The sequence below is a fragment of the Cariama cristata genome, unplaced genomic scaffold (assembly GCF_000690535.1).
Source record: "Cariama cristata isolate BGI_N322 unplaced genomic scaffold, ASM69053v1 scaffold36342, whole genome shotgun sequence".
Classification (NCBI taxonomy): Eukaryota; Metazoa; Chordata; class Aves; order Cariamiformes; family Cariamidae; genus Cariama; species Cariama cristata.
In genome coordinates this window covers 1-25,852 of record NW_009606124.1, presented here as the reverse complement: position 1 = coordinate 25,852, position 25,852 = coordinate 1, and the positions used below count along the sequence as shown (strand labels likewise).

The following is a 25,852-nucleotide window of genomic DNA, read 5'->3' as shown; positions in this document are numbered from 1 at the left end:
CCCCAAATCCTCTGATTTACTAGGGCTTAAAAGTCTGTAGTTTTCAGAAGACTTAAGAAAAACAAAACCATTGAAACAGTCAGTCTCTCACTCAGGACCTTCTTTGAAAAAAGTCAGACAGCATTTTCATTCTATTGTTGTTAGCTCCTGGAGGATGACAGCCTCCATCACTCCTCCACAGGGTAAGAATGGGACTTGAGTTGTTTTTCTACTTTGTTTTTTGAGGAAACCAGGACGGATGGGGATTAAGAATAACTGTATTTGCCTAGTACACACTATCTCCAGAACAGATACTTCTGTTTCTATGGTAACTATGTCTACATGCAAATTTTAACAAGACTCAAACCACTTCTATGCAAGTTATCAGGAAAGATTTAACTTCTTGATTATGTTTTCAGAAGTTTCCACTAGCTCTGAAATCTTCTTGAGATTTCAATCTCTGAAAACAACCATTTACTGCAGAGAGTCAGTCAGCACAACAGACAAGTTGGTTTTGAAATTATTTAATTTACAAATCCATACACTGCTTCTTAAAACAACCATGGTGCAAAAATCTTATCAACTCTCAGTTGGTTGCATTGTCTTTTTAGCTTCATTTACGCTAGGAAGTCAGTTTCTCCAGTAATGCTTCTATTCCTTTTACATTTTTATTCAGCTTCAACTTTGGGACAAGCTTTTTCAGTCCTTTTTTGACTGTATTTGCCACTCCTTGATCGCTGCTCCGGAGAAGGCTACAAGAAACAGGAAAAAACCCAAGGATGTCAAAGGTCAGCATGTAGGTTGTAGGAAAAGAAGCTGTCCATGTAAGAAACAGTAACTATTTAGGAAGAATATATTTCAGGGCAGATTCTATTACCTCCTGTTAGAAAAAGATGTAAAACTTTCCAGAAAGCATGACACACCAAGTAAGAAAAAAATCAGACTCGAAGGAACTGCAGATTCCTTCTCAAAGCAGGCTCAAACATTGGGTCAAGACCAGGCTGCTCAGGGCTTCACCTAGTTGGGGCTTGAAACCTCCTAATGCAGGAGACAGCCCAACCTCCTGGGCCCCAGCCCCACAACTGGGCTGTCCTCATGGGGAAAAAGCTTCTCCTTGTCTCCAGACTGAGCCTCTATGTTTCAGCTTGTGCAACTGCCTCTTGCCATCCTGCCATGCACACACCACTGTGAAGAGCCCAGCTCTCCTCCATCCTCTCCCACTGGTGCCAAGCACACCACTGAGTGCCCCCAAAACCATCCCTTCTCCCAGCTGAACCAGCCCCGCTGCCACAGCTTCTCCTCCGAGGCCAAGCGATCCAGCCCATGACTATGTTGGTCACCCTCCATTAAACTCGCACCAGTTGCTGATACCTTTCTTGTAATGGGGTCATGAAACTGGATGCAGTGAAGTACATCTAATACACACCAAGTACTTCCACTACTGTACTTCTGCGCTTTTTTCAGCACAGGACTACAAAGCCTTACCAGTTCTGTTCTTTTTCAGGTATTACTTTTGGGGAAAAAAAAAAAAATGCTTTCCCAGATAACTCTTCTTCCTCAGAAACAAGGAAATTCATTGTAAGCTGTAAAATACTATTAGAAAATAAAAAGCTTCTGCACTATCCAGATCAATCTAGGCAGTGATTTTCCTCCCCTTCCTTTGGGTAATAGTGAAATGTTCTTGGATTGTAGCAGAAAAATCAGCAGAGGTAATGGCACACCTAATTTGCTACTTCAAAATTATGAGTGACTGCTGCCTGAAAAACTTGATGTCTTCTATAGCCATGTGTACAATCCAGAACAGAATTACAAGTTGCACTGACGTGAAACCAACCAAAGATCAGAAACAAACTGTAACAACCATGTACTGGTACCAAGCAGGCTGCATGATACTACAAGTCTTTACAATCCCTTGGATTGTTCCAAACAGCTCCCAGATTTGCAGCTACCTAAAAGTTTGTTTCTTGCCTACTTTTTAAAAAAGGATTATACATGGCAAGCTGAACTGAGTAAGACATTAAAGGAATTAATGTAGCTTAAGGTGAGATTTAAATTTTGCCTCTTTAGGACTACAAATCCTGTGCAGGATGGCAACACTATAGGCAGTAAAGCATGGGATGCCCATCTGACACCACCACTATTTTCAGCTACTTTATTCCTAAACTTATTTCTATGACTAACATCTTCTAGCAGCATCTTCTGTTATACTTTTAGCTACAACAGTACTGTTTAATCAAGAGGCCTTCTTTAAAACTTAATTCAACACAGGTATGAGTGATACTTTTTCCAGCTCTTCTGTGAGTCATGTACCCCCCCGATAACAACAAGAAAGTCAAAAGTACTGACAAAGGATGGGCTGAACACATTGGTACTTAACATGGGGAGATTCACATGGTTCACCACCAGGGACAAAGACCATACAAAGTCACTCTGGACTGCATTTTATGTATTTCTAAAAATGAATTTCATCTGCCAACAGCTATACATATAAAGCTGCTTTCAAACTCCTGGTATCCACAGATATTTCAAGACACTGAATTTTTAATATAGAACATTTACATGTCTGATAATACAGCCAAAAGACCACCATAGTTTGGGGTTTTTTTCCAATTATTATTCTACAAGTTCTTCTAAGATCTGGTAAGCAGGCACCCAGGTATTCTGTGGATATAAAATATAATTTCTAAAGGCTGCAGAAATGACATATGGAAATCAGTACGTCATTTGGTGAAGTATGTCTTCATCCATTTTCTACCCTGATGTAACATATCATTGACAAATTCAAAAATACTGAGGAGAGGTCAGATGTAGAAACGTAAACAGATCATCCATGACATTCAAGTACTTACAACACTTCAGTTACACTAAGCTGGACTGTAATGTCTGCAAAGAGCCCTCCCATTACCTTAGGACTCTTCATGCTTGTACTTGGTCAGAACCAGGCCCCAGATTTTTTTATAAAAATCAGATTAAAAGCAAGTAGGGCAATGAAAGGAGAGGGTCCAGAGCACACCAGGTAACTAAGCAATCAAGCACACACAATGAACTCCTCGTAACTGGTGACTAAGCTTACATGACTAGAAAGCCAAAAAAAAAAAAATCTTCAAATGGACTGACTGAGTAATTCTGAGTTTCAGATCTGCACGTAAGTAACAGATGGCTTCTGAAAGCCAACAACAAAACAAGAATCAATCATAGCTTCAGACAGAACTGGCAGTGTCTGAAAACGGCCTCCATCTCAGGGATCCAAGCTCCTTTATGACAAAAGAACTATCTAAATATTTTTCTTTAAATGAGAAGGTTTTTGGAAACTCAACAATTATTTTATGTAAAAAAATATTGCAGTTATTATGTATACCAGACTAAACTAAATTTACCATTGCTGTACAAGTTAGGTAACCTCTCGACTTCAATGCATGCAGTTAAACAAAGACGAGATTAATTACTACATGTTAGCGAGGTAAGTAGCAGTCACATGAAATGGAACAAAAGCAGCTGGATACGTTTGTCTGTTCTCAGCTGCTTAAACAAAAGGGCATCATGCCTAAAGAGTCATCGAGAGAAGTTCAAATTACAAAGGACTCATGCTTAATTAAAATAAAATTAAAAAAAACTAAAAACAAAATTCCAGCAAGCAAACACTCCTCCCCTATACTTTTCTCTCTCTTTTCTGTTAGGTGAGTTTCAGTATTAGTGAAAAATGTTCGACTGCTAACATGGGAGATAAACTCTCCTGGCTTGGTAGTAAAGCACACTTGCTGAAGCCTCACCTTGTAGTGCCATGAGTAACAGCAGAAAGAGGGAAAGACTGACCTTCCTCATAGACCAAAAAAAACCAACAACCAAAAACCAAAACAAAATAAATGCAAAAAAACCCCTGGATTCTTGTATGCTGCCCCCAGTCACAGGTATTTCAGAGTTAATTATTTTAATGTGGCTATTTGTGGACTGCTCTTTTGAGAATTTTGCGCTTGTAAAACAAGACATGGTAGGCACAATTTTAAAAATAAATTTGATTTTTAATCTTAAGATTTTCCAACACGGAGCTACTTCCTAGTACTGCAAAAGCATGAGCTCAAGGAGCAACCTATGGAAACTGTGGTCTGAATTTTTCCAGTACCCTGTTCTGTCACAGACTTACCAGTGGCATGAAAGATAGTACACATGGAGCAAAAAATGGCATTTTGCTGGTAGAAATTTCAACTGATGTTCTCTTAGGTGTTCAAGAAATTAACACTGCAACCTAATCAGAAATAGCCTTACATACCAACAAAGAATAATGGCACCTCGATTTACTTCTGCCCAGGTCTTCATATTCTCAATACCAACACGTTCCACCAATGTTCTTCCAAAGCAAACTGTAAAATGTGGGAAAGTGGCAGGGAGACGAAAAAAATTAGACAGTATCTTTATATAAAGAAGCCTAGTAAAAGTTGTCTGCAGTTTTGATTTAACCAAATAGTTTTTTAGCCACCAAGTATTCACAAAGTTTTGCTCTCTCAAAATAATTGACTATTCAATGCAATGAATACCTTTATAGATGTTTGACTACTTCCAAGTACTGCTTAAGATTAGTTAAACAATGGCAGCACTGTGTGACAGTTTACTAGTATAAAGCAGGCAAACTTGCAGTTTCGTTTTTAAAAGGGTGTCAAAGGCTATTCATGTCTTGAAGGAAGCATTCACTCCAAAGAAAGAACTTGGTAAGAATGACACTAACACAAGAGATAATTTTATGCAATATACTAGTACATACACACCTCTGCTGAAAAATGGTACGTTTTTAAGCATCTCACTCTACAACTGCAGAAACAGAATTTGCACAGATGAAGTTACTTAATAAAGGATTAGCTCTGAAGTTTTGATGCATGAAAACCACTAGGAACCTTGTTTCTTTCAGCTGTACTGATGATACAGGACTATTTCCTCAATAGTTTTGAAAGCCTATTGACTCGCAGATTCATTATACCAGTGGCATATGCAAAAGAAAGAACCTAAGCTGATCTCAAGTCTCCTGCTGCTGAATTTGAAGAACTGAACTTCAGGAAAACTGTTCTTACAACTTGTATGCTGACCAAACTTATCAGTAAGCAGCCCACAAAAACCCACTCAACACCAACAAACTCCAACTTCCAAACAAACACTGAAATTACTTTTCACTGTCACATCAAATCAAAATTCCATCTGAAGAACAGGTCAGTTTCATTCAACTTGTTGCCTGCATGATAACAATTTGGTTGTTTTTTAATGCCAATTTCATAAACTCAGAGCAATAATTCTGAATGGTGCACTCTTTGGAGGAAGACAAAGAAACCAAAGGAAAAAGCTTGTGTTTAAAATGGGAATTACATGATGTTAGCAGGATTAAATCCAGATAACTCTCATCATCTCAGGCTAGTCTCTGAAAGACACTCATATAAAACTTCCCCTTTGCACATTTTTAATCATCCACTTGAGAAGCAGCAAAATTGCCTCCTTTCAGGAACATTTAATGAAGCCCAACTAACTCCTATTTTTAAAGGAAACAGTGGATACCTGAATGTGGTAAGAAGAAGGGGAAAAAAAAAAAAAAGGTTTAACAAGGTCTGCTAATTCTGCAAAGAAAAAAGCCCCCTACACACAGAGAAGTTCCCTCCAGATTATGCTATGCCACTCATCTCCTTTCACATTCTGAGGTTTTTGTATGAGAAAAAATAATCGCTATTAGGATATGGTGATTCATACAACAAGATTTCACAGTTATGTAATAAAATAAGTTTAAAAGCTAAATTAAGATGAGAACATCTGTGCCCAGTCTCTTCCTGCTGGGATATAAAACAGCAAAGATGTTCTATTTTTGTGCATGAATTCTCATAATAACAGTTATAAAGCATTAACCCAATAGCACTAATGAACACAGTAAAGATTATAGTTCGGCTCACAAGCACTAATGAAATAAGTCTTCCTGCTAGAAAGACTTTACTTTTTCTATTATTATCCTTTAAATTGCTGTGTAATTTAGCAAAGCTATCAAGACATTTTAGACACAGAAATGGACCCCGTCCCAAATACACAGTAAACCCCTGAGAAAAAGAATAGACCAGTACTTGCTTTGCAGAAAAAGCAAATGTATCCTTGGCATTCTGTTCATGTAACAACTCACAACAGCAAAAAGACAGAAGTAATAGATGGTATGTTAAATTTTCCATATATTAGTATATTCCAAGAAATAAACGTAGCAATCTTATTTTAGGTCGGATAACTGATTACTCTAAGTCATAATTTGATCAAATAAAGCTGAATTTCCAACACACCTTCTTTTCCACTTTTGCTCATTTTTTCATCTTGCTCTATTAACCATTTCAAAACTAGATGGCCTGCTGGATGCTCTGCAATGTGAAGCTTTAAGGGGAAAAAACAAACGAAAACAAAATAAAATTATTTAATGATGACGTTTCAAAATGCAGTTACATGTCTGTCCATAAATACTCCTGCTTGTCCACCCTGCCCTTGAACATCACATCACACTGATCCATTTAGTCATCATCTATGCAAATGTCAACAAGTTTGATGCAAGTATCTGAATACTTATTTAAATTGACCTGCGTATTTTTTACCACCTTCCCTGTAACATCTGACTTTCAGTAATACAAACCATAACAACTAATGTTTCATCCACGCCTCCAAGGACTTCATGCTCACTGAGCAGAATCTCTTCCTCTAGTTGCCTCTACAAGAGCTTCCAGACTTTGCACATTTTCAGACTTGAAAATTCACTACAGTATGGTTCACAGAAAACATGAGTAGTTCATGTAAAATTCTGTAAAATGCATATCTTAAAGAAGGGTAAAGACAGAGCAAATTCAGCACAACTATGAAAATCTGGAGACCATCTATCTTAAAGGTAGTGAATACAGCATTTGTCTGTTTCTAGTCTACAGACAAATATCTGACAGCTTAACTCAACAGAACAGGGGAGGGGCACACTTTGAAGAGAAGGCCATACTGTAAAGGCAAACAGCTATTATCTAAGATCTTTCCTTGCATGGAGAACACATACCCGAAAGCCAAGAGACCCTGTCAGTCTCAATGTAAACAGTCAAATGAACTATAAAAGTCTACTAACTGCTTGACTGCATAGTGATAACATTAAAAGAGAGATTGCATAACATGACTATGAGCTACCTTCCCACAAAGCGTTTAAAGCAGTTCTGAAGATTCAAGATCATGAAGTACCTTGCTCTACAACTCAGATGAAATGCTGGCTCAAGCCTTCATTACTCCAGATACAATAACAAACAACTATGAAAGAAAAACTTCAGAAAACAGAGATCACATCTAATGTATGAGTACTATCAGGACAGTATGTTGACGTCTTACATAAAGGAGAAAGTGAGTTGACTTAACTTTAATAATACAAAATAAGCAAACACTCTGCAAGATCTCAGCACCTTCTCCTCTGTTACATTACCTGCCCATCACGGCCACCTGGAACCAGCTCTTCTGCTGCTAAATTAGCAATTGCATCTAGTGCAGGCTGGATGTCACCAAGAGCTGTTCTTAAGATGTCAGCAACCAAGACAAAGGTAGCTTTGTCTATCACTACTTCTTGGGTATGTTCTTGCAAATATTCTAGCAAAGGTGAGGAAATGGCTTCCAGGAGTTCATGGCGGCGGAGTTCGGTATTCTTCTTACTGATAAGAGAGACAGTACATTACTGTAGAAGACTGCACATCAAGCAACAAGAAAATCAGAACATGTATGCTATTTGAGACAACTATAAATGATTGGAATATCAAAATAATGCATTATTCTTCACTCTGTTTCACAAACAATTAAACACACATTGCACACACAATTTAAGAATACATGCAGTGAGAAAGTATATAGTGTTTATAGCTGACTGCCAGTAAACCTCAGAGGTTTTTGTTAACAATGATAATTTAATCTCTGTTTATTTTCTATTCGTTCTGTTATCTCAACTACTGAGATGTATTTCTTAAACAGCTCAGTAATCATCTAAAACCACTCCTTCTTTAAAAGCTGGAAAGCATCAATGTCAATATCAGAGACTGATTTCAAATTAACAAATTTCCATTTTTATTGCTAGATTTTAAGATACAGTTTTATGCAACTCAAAACACCAATAATGCATATAAAAAATTTTCTGCTACGCCAAGAATACATCACAATTTTTGCCCTTTACAAAGGGAGTAAACTGCTGATCAACACCACATTGCTGGTCACCAATCATACCTGAACTTTAAACAAAAAATGCAAAATTAAGGACTACAAATTAGCATATCTAACAATACTTACGTATTATTGACATATGCTTACATTACTTAGATTTATTATGAAGGAAAACTGAAATTAAATCAATCATGACAGAAAGTTGTGTGAATTCTTCTGGACCCTAGGGAAAACAACTTAACCTTCGTATTTGAGTTACCTATAGGCATTTCCATCTCCCTGTTGCAGAAGCGTGATGATTTCTGGAACAAAATGTGCAGGGTCTCTAGGACTTAGCAAGTACAACAAGACCTTCTTTCCATATTTGTTGTTTATTATATTGGGCAAAGAAGCATTTATTTCCTGAAAAAGTAGATACACAGCAACAAAACATTAATGAAATAATAGTTTTGAGCCATCAGTAATTACTGATTACCTTTCAAATGCAAAGCTCAGGAAAGGAAAACTACACACTATGACTAAGATTTATATCTGCTTGTGAAATAAAAAACTCTAATTAGAATGAAAGTTTGGAGAAGTTAGAAAAATAAAAAAAATATTAAGGTTTAAAATGTGTTCATCAGATGCATCAATGTCACTGATCAGAAAACACTGCAGAAGGACAGGATTTGTTTTCACTGATACATGCAAGTACAAAGAACAACATGTATTCTGGTATGCCACACACTGCACAAATACAGTCTCAGTACAAGTCATAATCTCAGCAGACCAGACATACAAAGGATCATCTAACACATCATCTAAGAGTAATCACTGATACCATGCTGACTTTCAAGTACCTAGACAGCAATGACAGTCCATGGGAAGGAAAAGTCCATCTCAAACTGATTACAGAATATTCATTGAGAAAAATTAAGTTTCAATAGCAGAACAAAGATGACTTCTGCTGGCAGTATTATTTGCAGTTTATTTGACCATTAACAGAAAACACTGGGTATTCCCCAGAGGTTAGTCATTGGCTAGGAGTAACCACTTTACAAACTGTAAGCAGAGTAGGCACCTCATACACTTGTGAACTAACATGGCTGAGGAAGAAATAAATATGCAGGGGAGTTTTCTTGCTTATAGAAGCATGCTGCTATATTCAGATGGAAGCATCTATATTAGCCCATCTGTTTGTACTCAAATTTTTGTCAGTCTCTCAACAAACGCCCTTTCATACAGCAACACGCATTTTGTGCACGTTCCAAGTACCACTGGAGAATCCCAAATACCATCTAGACACTCTTGATCATTGTGATAATCCATTCCTGGTAACTTTGGATATACATATAAAATTTATGATTATCAAAGCAAAGGAGGGCTGTACAGAGCTCTGGGCACTTTCAGCATAGTTTGCAGGCCACAATCCTTAAAAACCCCTTTTTTTCCACCATGGAAATCCTTCCAGCAACAGCTAGAAAAACATAAATAGAACAATTTAAATCAATGTCACCCTTTATTAATATGGGGCCTGGTTGGCTGTCTTTGCAGGGAAGAGAAACACAGAAAGGTGCTTGGAAGCTGGCAGGAAATCGTAAAGACAGCACTCTCATTTCAAAAACGCTGCTTAAACCTAGGTGAAAATGAGTTTTGGTAAATTGAGATAAACATCAGTTTGATGCAGCACTGTAACTATGAATAAAAACCTATTACTGTAACCTTCATACTTGAGGCCTGGGGGGATTTAAAAAAAAAAAAAAAATCTTTTCCAAGGGAAAAAAAAAAACCAAACCAAAACCACATTCTGTCTTCTTAGCATGTACATTCAGATTCACATGCAGGTGAAGTTCAGTTATCAATTAAATGGATGAGAAAGGTGCTGAAATATTTCAAAACAGGTAAAGAAAATATTTAGTTTAGCACAAATAAACACAAAAATCATCTGCACTTCAAAATCAACCTATAACACAGCCATTTTGCATAAAAGATAACAGACACATTTTTCTTTAAATCCTCCAAAAGTGTATTTCCACCCACTGATTCTGTGATTTCAATGAATTACAGAATTTGGTCACTTTCAGTGCCAGAAGTGTGAGAAAGTATCAGGAGAAACTCCAAATGACACAGGCACGCTGTCTTGTTGGTAACATCTCCCTAGCACTGCCTGCTTGGAGTCCTCATGGAAGAGAGGGACTTCCAGCTAAAATCTGCCCAAATCCTGACACATGCCACGCTCACAATGTATAGTTCCAATCACATATGAAGGTTTAAAGCACCATACATATTCTTTGGTCCTGGATTAAGACTCTGTGGAGCTCAGAGGTGATGAGAAGGAAAGACTTTCCCGGAAGGATTTAAAGAGCTCAAGACTTTCCCTTACTTACAAATTCTCAGCCATCCTGCCAAACCACCTTCGTGATCAGTTTTGTAATATTTAAAAAAAAAAAAAAAAAAGACAAGACTTGTCCAAACACTGCTTTTTCTCCCTTCCCAATCTTTATTATTTGTCTTACATTCCTTAAGCTAAATTTTAGTATTGGTAGAATGATAATCAGTATAAGATGTTTTAGAAGTCTAACTGTTCTTTCAGATAATTTGAAGGGTTGGATTCTTCTACAGAGCATGCTTCAATGCTTGACTTCTAGATGCTTCCACCTCATCCTTTGCTACTAGTTTCTATTCACTATCTCAAGAGTTGGTTTTGATCTTATCTGATTTTTTTTCCTTTTCCCTGAGATCCTTTCCCTGTTCCTGACCTCATACAAACCCAGATACGGAACCCAGTTCTGTAGATACGGAACCCAATTCTGTATGTGTGAAGGCCAGTCCTCCTTATTCTCCTCTACTTTTCTGTCCAGATTGACGTGGTAGGATGATCAAACAGTAAACACTCCATTATCTTTGATCTCAGATGGTGGAAAACCAGAGATGATTCAGGAATTAAATGAGACCTTGGAAGCTGAGCTAAAGCCAGACATAGTATCTGAACTAATAAATCCTCCAGAAAGCAGAGCGCTTGTAACTTTTGCCTCAATGATCTCAGACGAAGACAGCTCTAATCTGTCAGGGTTTATTTGTTTGGAACTTGGCCAGAAGTTGTTACACTGCAGACTGGACTCTGGAAACAAAACCCAGCTGTGATTACAGCTAGTATATCCAAGAAACAAAATCCATCTCCACACTGGGATGCTTTCATCTCTCCACGCCCACATCAGAGAGGGAAAGACTTAGGGCCAAATCTCCGTGCTAGTGTACAAAAACCCAATTCCCCCCTATACAAAGTTGCTCAATGGAAGAACTGCTCATATTTTTAAAGCAAGCCCCATCATAACCATTTTCTCCTCATATTCCTCCTCCACATCCAGAGTATTTGCCTTATATTTACCTCCCTGCCACTGCCTCTCAACCCGTCAGTCCTAAAATCTATAACATGAGTACCACTATAAGCACATTACAACCTATACATCAATGTTAATTATCTTTCTTGCTTGAAAGTTAATTGAGCACTATGCAGTGTCTTTTAATCAGTGTGAAAAAACATAGCTTTATGGTAATTTACAGATTAAAACATCATAGAAGTGATAAAATTTACATGTAAACATAATCTTAAGTATAAACACTTTATGAAACCCTATTAAATAATTTTTAGGAGGAAAGTGGGGAAATGGGGCATTCCAAAAGGATGCAGATGCAGGCTAGATCATACTACCCCTACTGTTCATTCTGCAATTCCACGTAGGTGAAGCAAAACAGTTAGAGTGCTTTCATGTTTCAGACATCTATCTGTATCTAATTTAAAAACTAATTCAAATAACTAACTAAAGAGAACATATTAAAGTGCTGAGGTCTTCTATGAAAAGAAAAAAATAATCATGGTAAAGAAATATAAAATGAAACAAAAAAGGTGGAAAGGAATTAAATTGTTTGAAAAAAATAGATAGATTCCTACCCTAAACTGACAAACACACTGACACTATTTAGTATACTATTTTAGGAAAAATTCAATTACTTACTGATATAATTAACTGTTTCACAAGTTTCGTGTCATCGATGCAATCAAATGCTGCCAGCAAGACCAGATGAGAAAATTCACCCTGCAAAGATAAGAAATCAGAAACCACATGCAGTCAAGTTCTATGAATATACTAATTGACTTAGAATCATTCTAACATTTCTGAGAGTTTGTCTTAAACATGACACAACATGATCCACAAGCAAATTTTATCTACTGTTGCAGAAAGAGTTACCCAACAATTAGTCTCCCTCTGAAAGCAAGGCTTGTTAAGAGAAGCACGTTGTTCAAACAAAGGTAGATTAAGCTGATCTGCCATTATAAGTCGATATACTGCTTTATCGCATCCAAGCTATTAATCTAATCTTATTGTATAATCATCATTTGAAACCATAGGATTTGCCTTGCCGGAACATTATATACAGATTTTATTTCTGTAGTGGATTTGCTTAAAATGGAGATAAATCACATACTGTATTTTTGGAAATCATGTCTCTGCAATGAGTCATACAGTCTCTAGTGCATTGTTGGAGAGCAAGTGTCCACCATACTCAAAAGGGGCACAACCCAATTCACTTGTATGTCAGTAAGACGGTACGTCAGAGTGAAACCAGACCTTCAGTGCTCCAGTGTTGTTTTAGTTATTATTCACCCACTGTCTCATATTTCTATATAATACATATTTTATAAAATGGAACAACTCGTTTATTCTGGTACTAGAAAATTATGGAGAGAAACATTACTCAGACCAGTGGCTTCCACAGTGGGATGCACTAGACAATCCACTGTGGTGCAGGAAGAAAACATTTTTTGTAACATTAATAAATACACAAAGATAAGCACCAGTTATCTTTATCTCATTCTTTTTAAATCTCTGTTTCTGTGCATGTTTTATAACGTATACCAGTACAGCACATGTACATAATTTATACATAAATATACACATATCAGGGATGCATGCTCAGGATTGTGTGATCAAAAAAGTTTGGAGACCATTGATTGAGATCACTTCAACTATTAGTAAACAGAACAATACAGCAACCAGGAAGGGAAGAAGTTTAAAAGGCTTTTCTTCACAATTGCAGTTTTGCCCAGCACTGTGAAATCTGGTTGCAACTGTTACTCTAATGGTGCTGCAGCCTCCAATCATACATGTTACTCAAAAAAAAAAAAGTCAAATACAGACTTCTTCCATTGTATGTCACTTCAGCATTAATCCATTTTGAAGCTTCCTAACTTAAAAAAAAAAATTGAGTATCTTACAAGAAATATGCATCTTCAAATGGCTATTCCAATGATGTGCCCAACACATCTTAATTTTTGTTCCTCTTCTATATACATGTTCTTTTACCCCCAACCAAGGACAATTAACCAACTGGCCATATGAACGTGCAATATAAAGTGTGAGCTCCAAAAAAAAAAAAAAGTAGAAAAAAAATTTAGGACTTATAATTAACTCAGCTACTTTAAAGGATAGTACTGCATATAGTGCCCATAATGAAGCTTCTCAGTATATCTCTAAATATTCCATAAAGTTAATTCATATTATCTAATACTCCACCACTATTTTAAACTTAGTTTTACTAATATCTCATAGCTGTTTCCAGTACCAAAGCACATTCAAATTAGCCTCTGTCAACTCACTAGTTTCAGAGACTATGAAATAAATGGGTTAATGAACACTCACCGTTGCTATTTTCTCAATATATGTCTTCATAGTTTTCACAATGACTTTTCTGTCCTGTCCAAAAGGAAACAAGAAACTCAAATGTGCCTATAGTTCCAGTGACTCTGAATAACTAAACTGTTATTTACATCTTCAAAGAGATAACCTTCAATTTGCTTACTAAAGCAAAGGGTATTTACCAAAGTCTCACATTTGAACTATTAGTCAACCCCTAGAAACAGTGTGAAGAGTTAAACCTGAACTGTTAAAGACTCCATCCCAGGGAGGTTCTGTGGTATGTTTACAAGTCCAGCCCACCAACAGGAGATGCCAAAAAGGGCAACTTAAAACCAAAGTCAAAACTGCACAAAACCACCCCACCATGTAAGTTCACCTATATCTTGTTCATTACTTACAGAAGTAAGTACGTACGTACTTCAGATTTTCCTTTGGAAAGAAACTTATTTAACAGGACTTGAAACTTTAAAGTAGCAAAGACTCTAGCCTGTTGCAAAACTCCTTTACTAGCAAGACAATAAAGGGCAGAAAGTTGGGTTTTTTTGGCAGAAAGTTTCCTCAGTGTTTGTAGTTTTGCCTCTTGCAATCACTGCCCAGTCTTCTTTAGACTCATTACTACCCCTAGAACCTAGCAACTTCATATTTTCTGCTCTCTTAACAAGCAGACTGTTTTCATAAATTATCTTTTTTTACATACAGAAAAAGATAGGAGGCATTACAATATTTCCAAGAGATGATGGCATATGTTATATCTGAAGTATTTCAGCATGCTCTATCAGCAGAAGAAACTACAACACAGTTCCTATTACATTTTCTCAGCATTCCAAGGCCAAACATCATTCCACATTATGACTTCTTTACTGTCCTCTCCTACTGCCAATTTCACCTGCATTATGAAATTTACAGGATAAATGAATGGTCAATACTCTTAAAATGGAAAAGCTTTATGCATCATCTCCAAGAACTCCGCTAAAAATACAGGGAAATGCTTCTGCTATAGAAGTTCTAATGAAAGCATTAGATTCACAAAAAACTGCTGCTTATATTAGCCAACAGGTAAACTGGGGCCACTTTTTATCCTGCTCTTGTACACTTAACTGCATCAAGATGCGCGCTGGCAGAAGGACCCATGTGAGTCTCAGACTAGACTATTACTAAAGAGGACTGGGTAGACAGAAACCAGACAATACCTTGGGAGTCCCATGCCATAAGCAGTGCATTGCTACTCGGGCTCCATCGTGAGTGTGTGCCAGGTAGATGACAGCCTCTCTGATAGCTTCTATCATTTCCTGGGGAAGAAAAGGTGATAAAGCAAAAAGGTGAAAGAAAATGCCTGAGAAATCTCAAGGCAGGTGGGTGAGGGCATGAAAGGATTTTTTCTCTGCCCACAACACTATAAAGAGCATCACTGGCTCTACAGAACCACTCTCATTGCCTTGACCTATGAAAAATGTCCTCAAAAGGAGTCCAAAACACTGTAAATTACAAACTTTCTCCCTTCAAAATTACATTGTTTATCATATTCATCCTATGAAATGAAAACAGTATTGAAGCCTGTCAGTTGTCCTATTACAGAAAATTGAAGGAAAGGTGCTCAGAACTGAGACAGATACTAGAGAAGACAAAGACAATCATTCATTTAGGAAGAAAAACTTTGCAGGTGATGCAATTTATTTATACATACAGAGTATTGGCCAGAAAGCAAGAAGAAATAAAAGGCCATTTAAGCACCAGGCAATGTTATAAATCGGGTATGACAAGATTCAGCTAGAAGTTATGTCTTAATATCAAAGGAATGAGGTTCTGAAGCCATTTGACAAACACCACTATCAGTCAAAAAAGAAAAACCAAACCAAACCAATCCCTGCCGAGATACCAGATACTACTTCTGTTATTATCCGATAGTTTTCTTTGACATGAAGCTCCTACCTATCTCCTTTTCTATCCCTTGCTGCTTCTTGCTCCCTAGTCAAACGTTCCAAGCATTTTACCATTTATTTAGAAGCTGCTCAGTCACAACATGATTGGTGTCACTAGCTATATGCACAGGCAGGAATAGATCTACAGAAGGTATTTCCAAACCCTGGAGAGAATATCCATATACTAACATGTCTGCACAAAAAGCCAAGCAAGAAGGAAGAGACATGCCCTTACTCCTGTGATTCACACGAGACTGAGAATCCAGAAGCATTCTCTGATGAAGCATTACATGAAACCACACACAGGAACATTTAATTAGGTAAGATCTGGACTCAGAATAGACCACAAATAGTCCACCTCACTACCCTTAGCTTTGGGTTTGTTAACAGTAAGAAATAAGAGTTCAGGAGTCCAGTCCAGCAGAAGTAGGTAAGAGACAGCAAGTCTAGAAGGCTCCACCTGGTCTGGAATGAGATGGTGTTGAACTGCAGAACTAGGGCGAGGCTGATGGACACAGCTTGAAGACAAGTGAAGTAAGTATCAGCTGATACAATGTCACATCACACAGATGGACTTAGACCTAGTTTTTGCAAGAATGGTTGTGGCAAGCTTAAAACTGGAATTTAATATGGGCATAATGATACAAGCCACATGCTTGGTTCATGAGGAGACACAAGACAAAGTTTTGGCTGCTGACAGAAGGGCCCAAACTGATTGTATTTTGGTCAAGAATTTCTTGGATAATGGCTAGAAGTGGTTAAGAAACTACACACTGCAAAACTAAACTACTGGAAGCAATGTGCCTGGCTTTAATTATTCCCCAGATACTGAGAAGGATCATTTAGCATGGAGAGAGAAAACATCAAAGTAATTCCACTAGATTTTTTTTTTTTTTTAATTCAAGTATCACAAACACTATTGCTTTTGTGTGAAAGTTCACTGTGACTGTAAATCTCCATACAACACTACTCCCCAATCATCCATCTGGAATCACCAGATGTGTTAAACTATAAATGTAAGATGTGTATTTTCGTCTAGTTACCTTAGAACCTTTCACGACAAGATTAAAAAACATTCCACTGAAAGGCAAAAGATGACAAAAACCAAGACATACTTACCGATCTTTGTTTTGGAAGACCATAAGTGAAAAAGTCCAAAAATACTTTATGTACCAGTGAATGCTTTATCACAGCCTCTCTGTATTTGGGAAGAGGAAAATAAGCAAAAAGTCCCCCACAAGCAATGGTTTTAACAGAAGCTAGCAATACTTCATTTGAATTCAAAAAAGAAAAATTTCGGCAGCATGGTGTGCAGAAAACACATAGTCATCCTGGATGAGATCTTTAGCATTTACAATGTGTGGAAGGTTCTACCAAAACTTACAAATTCTAAAACCTAGCAAAGTACTTTCTCCTAAAGACCACTGGAGAAGCTTATCCAATAACGCATTATGGAAGCACACCATACTGTGGGATTTCTATGGATTGTTTGACAGGGGCGGGGGATAATTTTGAACTCCACTTCTATAAAGTAAGATAAGATATTCATTATGACACTTTGGATGAAACCATTGTTAGTTACTATACAGCACAACAATGTTACAGTTTGAAAGAATATCAGTATCACTGTCATCTGAGCTTAGAAGAGTATCAATATCACTATCTGTTTGTATATCAAAACCAAACCAGTTCATGCTAGATTGTCACATCTGAAATCAATTTTTGTCCTTACTTTTGTGCCATTGGTGTGAGAATCTGTTTCATTTCATCCAAGATAGCCTCCCTCTTTTCAGGCTGGGCTTCTAACACTTTATCCAGTGTTGGGACAACTGGTGTCTGAAATGAATGCACAGTCAGAGGTTTAATTGTTCCCAGTAAGTACCAGAGTTCATAGAAAATTATAATCTTTAGTCTCTTTTCAATCAAAATTCATGAACAGTGTAACAAACTTAATTTTCTACAAAACTAACAGTTTTTACCATTTTACAAATAAAAAGCTTATCTACTTCAAGTATGTCAGCAGCTGTACACATACTGTTTCTACAAATTGAATATTCATCATTAGCAAACAAAAGGTACTTCTATGGTCTGAACTGTTTTTTTGTCAATTATGGTCAGTTCTTCACGAGACTGTCAGATACAATGTAAAATACACAAGACTGGCATTGTGTTAAGGTACTCCTGAGCTAAGCAGAAATCCTGCTTGACAGCATGCACGTGTCAGAGGGCAATACAACAATAAGTCAATTAACTGAGAAGTTAACCAAAGCCCAGGAAATTCCAGTTCAAGAACAGCAGAAAGGAGGAATATATACCACATACCAGGAAGTACTTCTGTATTTAAGGTATCTCATCTAAACAATTACAGTGGTAACTCTTGTAAAAGAATCTGTTGTTAGAAGAACAGTCTGATTAGATAGAAAGTTAGAAGAAATGTATTTCTAACCATCCCTGCTCGGGGCAGGGGAAGGCAAGGGTAGACAGTTGGAGGCAGGACAGGGAAAATGAACTGCACATTTCAAAACTCCAAAACAAAGCCAAAACTTAAGCCGAAATGGCACACTGTCTCTAGATACAGACACATTCTGCCCACACTCAGTTCTCACAAGTCATAAAGGCACTTCTGACACAACATCAACCTACAGCATTAGTGGGGAATTAAGCCTAAATTTTACCTCAGCAAGGATGACCACTTTAGGCTAGCCACTCTGACATTATGGTAACTGCAACTATATGATATCAGACTGTTTTTGACGAGCACATCAAGCTCATACATGAACATAACATATTTGACATAGTTCAAACTGAAAAAACATAATCATTTAGTCTAGAATAGAAATGTGCAAGTAATCATAACATTTAAACATGCTAAACTAGACTACATCTGGATAGCTCACAGAAAGAAATGTAATGCAAAGAAAAAGAAGGTAAGATAGGTAAGGTATTACTAACATAGTATCTTAGATGCTAAAACTTCTTACAGTAGAAAGTATTGAAACATCACCTTGTAAACCTGGAAAGTGTTCCCATATAGTTCTTCTGTCAGCATATTCCTCTGTTCCAGAATGGCTTTGTCATTATATGCATATTCCACTACAGCAGATGCTTCAGAATGACGGAGCATTTTTTTCACGTGGCCTTTAAAACTTTTTATTATTTCTGCAATTTGTGGTTTTGTCCTGTTTCACAGGCAAAGACAGATATCAAGAGTTCGAACTCCAGGGATAAGCTGGCCTATCAACAGTTTTATTTTTGGAAGCACATTTAGGTGATAAGTTTTAGCACAGAAACCAGGAAATATATGCATCTGGATTAGCCTTATGTCATTTACAAAAATATGGCGAAAAAGCCAGGAATTTGGAGAAATCATCAGGCATTTTAAGGGAAAGAAAAGATACCAGTAGGTAAATTCTATAGAATAAAGGATGCCTTCCTGAAACACTAAGCAGAGAAAAATTTTAAAAGTCAGTTTTTTGTATAAGGCTAAGATCAACTTTGGGCATGTATTTGAGCGTTTTTTTGGCATATGTTTTCCTCAATGTGTACAGATTTAGCTTTACTTTTTGCAAAAGGAAAACTGCCGTTAGCAATACCAGACACACTCCTGCCTCATCACTATTATAAAAATGTTTCCAGACACATCTTTTTACTCATGATCAATGCACTATAGATTAAGAGCAGCATTCACACTGGAAATGAAACAATGCAACACAGCTAAGCAAATTCACTTCATACTCACCCATACATAAGAAACTTCTTCACAATATTTCTAGAATACTTTGACTTGCTCAACTCTACTAGGCTATCTAGAAGAAGAGAAAGACATTCAGCTGGTTTGATTTTTTGCTACATTAACTCTACAAAGTAAGTTTTAAGAGCTCACTGGGAACAATGCATAAGTTCAGCAGAAAGTTAAAAACATTCAAGAGAAAATAATATGGCTTGTTTTAATGCATCCTAACAACACAGAAGCATACAGATAAAATGTAAGTTGGAAGTACCTTTCAGTTCTTCAAATGTCTCTTGCCTTTGCTTCTCATTACCATACTGAATAAAGCACTGGATCACTCGAGTTGAATCATGTGCAAACGCCAGCTACAGGACAGAGTCGTTACATTATGCTAGGGCATTCAAACGGTATTATGCATGAAATATATTTAAATGCACTTGCTCTCCCATACAGTTTTACACCACACGTAGCATTTAATGCCATTTATAAAAGTAGTTACCTGCCTGTAACAAATTAAGTTTTAAGGTTTTTACTGCTCTAAGCACTCTGTCGAACAAAACATAGACAATGCTTGGAGTTGCTCACAATTAAGGACATGCATCAAGGTTCCAACACTGAAAGAGAACCATGAAATGACATCTTGTTTTCTCTCATGTTCTTTGCAATTTCAGAGTGAGTGTGACAATACAGTTCTACTTTGGTATGGAATACCAAGAATCACTTTAAAATCCAACATATAATTCACTGCAAATGTATACATTTCAAGAATGAAGTGAAGAGACTGTTTAGAATAGTTAAGTATCAGGACATTAACTTCTTGAAAAGAAAGCTGCAAATTAACAATTGTAATTTATCAAAACTCTGTGTGGTTGTCTTTGAACTTCAGTTAAAACAGAGTTTCACTGGACTAAAGAGCTGCTTGGCAAAACAGACAGCCTTACAATAGCCAGCTGATAGACTAAGCATCCCAGGACTACTGTCCTGAAATCCAAGTGCCAAATGCAGGCTTTCAACCCTTTTTGTTCTTTTTTTCCCTCACAGTTTAAAAAAATTCCCTGTAACTTTTGGAAGAACAGGTTAGTACTATATTATTGAAAATTCATTTATATTTCACCATTCTTTTAAGAAGCTTTTGTGAATTTGTGCACTATGGCATCAGTTTTGCTTACACTTTTAATTTTTCCATGAAGAAGCTTCTGCAGTTCATTCATTAGCTTTTCTCGCTTCTCCTTATCGCATTTCTTCCTACAAGCAAAAAGTAAAACAATCTTAATTGAGAAAGCAGCTTTTTTGTAGTATGATTCATTTATATCTATAAATTATGAAGCAAGGCAGTACAAAATAAAGTTAGCTCCTGCTAATCCAAATTTACATTGTCATTTGTTAAACCTGTACATAAATGCAATTAGCAGTTTCAGTTCCTAGAAACCAAACCAGATTTCCACATTTCAAAATTATTCTTTTCTGAGTAACAATATTATTAAAAAGAACAAACTCAAACCTGCAGCCAGATCCAAAGATCTGTAAGCATCTTACAGCCAAAGCTGCAAAGCACAGACACTTAGAGCAAGTAAAATTAACTCCTCCTTCTGATGTGGGGTCCCAGTTCTAAAATTACAGTTGCCCAAAAAGACTATACAAACCTCCACAAAAAAACTCATGCAGTGATTCCACTGCAAGATCAGGCTGAATCAGCACATGCTCTGTGCTTCAGGATTCAAAAAGTAAGACAACTCCTTAAGCATTTACTCAGAAATTTTAGCCTAAAATACCAGTGAGCTCAATCTAGACATTTCTAGCACTGTGGGTTACCACACTCTGCTTGAACCATCTACAAAATTGCATGTAATGTTATCTTTACCCATAGAATTTCACTGTGGAAACACAGTTTCACACAATTACAACAGGAGAAAGAGAGTCTTCTTGCAACTTATGACCAAAAGCCAACTGAATGAAAGGGGGAAAAAAAAAAAGTATTATTACCTTCTCACACTTTCCCATATTTGCTTTGATTTTACAATTATGTCATAATTACTTTTATCGTTAAGTTGTCTGGTTTGCTTTAACTCCTTCTTTTTCTTTTTGAAGTCATTCCACTTCGGCTTCTTAGAATCTGACCCTGAAGACAAAAATAAATACATTTTCTACAGTCAATAAAAGAGGAGCAATGGAATCCTTTATTAGTATAAACTGTGACAGCTCTGTGACTTGAATTGCTAACAATTCAGGAGCTTTGCCTGCAGTTACCCAGTTAGCTAATATGACAATGTAAATATTTAATAAGTATGGTAAGCTAGTAATTTCCATTTCTAGAATACTGGAAGAACAAGGCAAACAACAATTTTGCCTCAAAGCTTTGTCAAAGGATGCATCGCAAACCTCTTAATAGCTTGAAATTTGATTCAAGATTCACCTAGCAGTCTGTGACTGCCCTGGGTAATTCTCCCTTTTTTATTTCATCCTGTACTCATACATATCTTTTCCCTCTCAAAAGAAGAGCCCTAACTCAAACATACATATCTGAAATCTCACAGAAAGGAAAAAAGTTAAAGCCTTTTTATATGCTTAATCTCTTGATTCAAATTCCTTAAACATGGGATATTACTATAAAACAGTTACACACTGCCACACAACAAACTCAGATAGGTGACTTTCTATAAAGAGCCACAAATGAGTTATGGAAAAAACTTACAGTATTGGATTTTATTCATACCTTGACAAAAACGATCATCTTATATGACATGGCTTCACAGAAGCAAGTCATGTTAACTATTACTTCTATATGGAACATTAAAGACCCAGCCGTAGATTTTTAGACCTTAAAGCACCACCTGTTGGTATTCAGCAACATGCAGTTAATTGTCTTACTCGTCCAAGAGCCATGCTCTCCTTTTACAAAGTGTATTATCAATTTTTTCTATCGGTCTCCTAAATTAATAGTAACAAGCAAAAACAGTAACACTTTGCTTTGAGAGTAGTGCCACTGTGCAATACACAGCAGCTTTCAGTTATTCTCATAAATAATATTTATATGTTTGTCTGTGGTTTTGTGTTTTTTTTTTTTTTAAAAGCAGCATAATATGAACATTCTGTTGCTATTAAGTTTCCAGACATCTAGTGCATATTCCGTGCGAAGCCATTCTGCAAACATGCAGCAACAGCAACAATAAAATACTCAACACCTTCTACTGTCCTTCAAACAACTATCATTTTTCTGCAGAACTTCAGAATCCCTCACGTAAGATTCCACTTCTCATTTTACAGTGCTGTATAACTGTCCCAGTAAAGCTTTGCTTCACAGCAGAGGAAGGAACAACATGAAGTTCTCATGTACCAGAACCAAAGTTAAAAGGGAAATCCATTTAAACAGCAACAAAACTATACATTTATTTAGCCTCTCTATAAACACAAAAAGAAGTTGTAAAATGTAAAAAGCAGTAACAACATTGATGCCATCTTTTTTTTTTTTCTTTTTTCTTCCTTTTCAAAAGAAGTGACTAAATAGTTTTGTCACAGAAAAAAAAATAATATAAAGGATATTTAATTTTGTTTCATGAATTTTTGCATTCCAAATTTTATAGCCAGTACTTTTAGAATAGAGGATTAAATTTCTGGAAAGGTCTATGAGAAACTCTGTATGTTCCAAATTTGCATGAAAACAGCCAGTTTCAAGCTAGCCACTTAATCTTGTCATTAAAATAATCATAGCCAATGGCATACCAGTTATTTAAATTTGCTACTGTATCTTTACTTTTGACTTCCAAGAAAATTCATAATCGTCAATTCTCATGACTCTGGCCTCAAGCTTAGTCAGATGAAGTCAATTTTTCCACAGCAAAGATTAAACATGAAGTAAGTTTGGAGTCATTCAGACAATTTGGAAAGGCAGGGAGAAAGAGGAAGACCTAGATGAACAATATGTTTCCTGAACTCTAGTTTCCATTGATATCCAGGCTTAAAAATCTGCTTACCTCCCTCTTCACCATCCTGGAGCTTCCTCTTCCTTGCAAGCTTTTCTGATTGCTGTTTATTCTTGAATTGTTTGATACTAGCTCTTCCAGGTCTTAATTGTCCCTTCACAAATTTTTTGGACATGGATTTAGGCTTTCCCTCCTCATCTCCTTTGTTAAGGAGTTTCTTTGGTGGACCTGAATCTATTAACCAACAAAATAGAAATTAAAATGTTATCCTAGAGCTAATGTTGCTTCAAAATAACAAATTATTACTGTAACAAGAATTAAACCACTTTGTAATAACAATTATATATATATCAATAATTCTTATATGTTTCTCAAAGTCAGCATTTTCATTGCAGTCCCTGGGTGCCACAGTTTCCCCTAGGGAAGTTTTGCCCAGGCATTATTTTCTGGGCAGCAGTAAAATGGCCCAGGCATAAAAAGGATTATTCTAAATTAAGAATTTCACTACCTCTGACATCAGTCAATCCCCAAATCATCTCTCCAGTTTATGATCAGAATTGTTTTGACATCATCTGTTTTAAGCAGAGGACAACAAACACTGAAAGGTATCTTTTCAATCCTAACCCACAGCAGTTCATACAACCTGGTCTCAACTCTCAAATAAACTTTTTCTTAATGTGGAAAAGCAAAGTCTCAAATCAAGAAGTTATCAACTTCAAACCTTTTTAATTAAAAGAGTATTTTAGGTCAATCAAATAGAGCTGAAGGAGCTGCAGTACAATCTATTTAAAGCATTTCATCTTTACTTTTTCCAGGTTATTTGATCATACAGTCAGTATGGTTTTGAATGCAAGATAGAATCAGAGAATGACTGAGGTTGGAAGGGACCTCTGGAGGTGATCTGGTCCAACCCTCCTGCTCATACAGGGCCACCAAAAGCTGGTTGCCCAGGACCACATTTGGGCAGCTTTTGACTATCTCCAAGGTGGGAGACTCCACTATCCCCTAGGCAGCCTGTGCCAGGGCTCAGTCATCCTCACAGTAAAGAAGTCTTTCCTGATGTTCACAGGGAACTTCCTGTGTTTCAGTTTGTGCCCACTGCCTCTGGTCCTGTCACCGGACACCACTTAGAACAGCCTGGCTCTCTTTGCACCCTCTCTTCAGGTATTTGTACACATGACAAGACCCCCTTTCAGCTTTCTGTTCTCCAGGGTGAACTGCTGCAGTTCTCTCAGCCTTTTCTCAGAGAAGAGATGCTCCAAACCTTTCATCATGTTCGTGACCCTTCGCGGGGCTCTCTCCAGTATGTACATGTCTCTCTTGTACTAGGGAGCCCAGAACTCGACACGGCACTCCAGGTGTGCCCTCACCAGTGCTGAGGAAAGGCAAGGATCACCTCCCTCCACCTGCTGGCGGCACTCCTAATGCAGCCTAGAATCCAAGTAGCCACCTTTGCCACAAGGGCACATCTGGCTCATGTTTAATAGTCCCAACGCCTTTTCTACAAAGCTGCCTTCCCCCAGCATGTACTAGTGCATGCAGTTGCCCCCCTCCAAGTGCAGGACTTTGCCCTTCACTCCCTGTTGAGCTTCACGAGGTTCCTGTCGGCCCATTTCTCGAGCCCACTGAGGTCCATCTGGAGGACAGCACAACCTCTGGTGCATCAGCCACTCCCTCCAGTTCTGTGTCATCAGTAAGCCTGCTGACGGTACAGTCTACCCCATCATCCAGATTATCAATGAAGTCATTGAACAGGACTGGACCCAGTATTGACTCCTGGGCTACCCTGCTAGTTACAAGCCTCCAACTAGATTTTGTGCCACTGATTACCACTCTCTGGGCCCAGTCATTCAGCCAGTTTTCAATCCACCTCACCGGCTGCTCATGCAGCCTGTAATTTATCAACACCTCTGTGAGAATCTTATGGGAAATGCTGTCAAAACATCCACTTCTCCTCACTCATCTACCAAGCTAGTAATTTCATAAGTTTACCAAGATAAAAATTAAAATTCAGCATTCCTGTGCAGAACAATATCACTCAGCCAGGACTCCTACTAGGGAGTCTTTCCCTTCTTACCATTATCTTTTTTAAATTTCCTTTTCCCACGTGACACTTTTCCACGAGGTGCTTTTCCACTCTTCCCCAAGAACTTCTTGGTACCCTTGTTTTCCATTGTGACAACACTGCAAAAGGTGCAAGAGACAACATTATTGGACCACCGTGGCTCCCTTGCTAAGGATGTGAGAAAGAGACAGCCTGCGGTTTGCTGAACACAACTTAACACACTTGACGGAATTAAACCCTTCCCAGTGGCGGTCGCCCGTCCCTTGGTGGGCAGTGCGGGACCAGAAGAGGTCGCCCACAGGCCAGTCAATACGGAGGCTCAACTAAGCAAAGACCGCGGTTCAGTGGCCCTGGGCGGCCGCGGCCCCAGCCCCGGCCGTGCTCCCGCT

General features: G+C 37.5%; 1 protein-coding gene across 2 annotated transcripts; it reads right to left on the bottom strand.

Annotated features, from left to right (window-relative positions):
- Window positions 1-487: 487 nt before the first annotated feature.
- On the bottom strand, window positions 488-25,581 carry KIAA0020 (KIAA0020 ortholog). 2 transcript variants are annotated; one of them, XM_009696245.1, is made up of 17 exons: window positions 25,476-25,581; window positions 23,450-23,632; window positions 21,462-21,597; window positions 20,648-20,723; window positions 19,750-19,843; window positions 19,488-19,554; window positions 18,753-18,927; window positions 17,481-17,584; window positions 16,868-16,946; window positions 15,020-15,118; window positions 13,833-13,886; window positions 12,147-12,227; window positions 8,411-8,553; window positions 7,430-7,652; window positions 6,273-6,360; window positions 4,247-4,337; window positions 488-731 (listed from the first exon to the last, which is right to left on the bottom strand). In XM_009696245.1, exons 1-17 carry the CDS (start codon window positions 25,570-25,572, stop codon window positions 602-604), a joined length of 1,920 nt encoding a protein of 639 aa, XP_009694547.1. In that variant the 5' UTR covers window positions 25,573-25,581; the 3' UTR covers window positions 488-601. The 2 variants fall into 2 exon arrangements, with proteins under 2 accessions (XP_009694547.1, XP_009694548.1); XM_009696246.1 differs by having other exon boundaries at window positions 23,450-23,626; window positions 25,476-25,572.
- Window positions 25,582-25,852: the final 271 nt, after the last annotated feature.

What these genes read in the sequence shown, in the direction of transcription:
- KIAA0020 (XM_009696245.1), bottom strand. Translation starts at nt 25,572, where the DNA reads ATGGAAAACAAGGGTACCAAGAAGTTCTTGGGGAAGAGTGGAAAAGCA. An exon ending in GACATTTGAAGAACTGAAAG is followed by an intron (nt 19,555 to 19,749) that starts GTACTTCCAACT and finishes CTCTTCTTCTAG; the next exon opens with ATAGCCTAGTAGAGTTGAGC. An exon ending in CTCACACCAATGGCACAAAA is followed by an intron (nt 16,947 to 17,480) that starts GTAAGGACAAAA and finishes TCCCAAATACAG; the next exon opens with AGAGGCTGTGATAAAGCATT.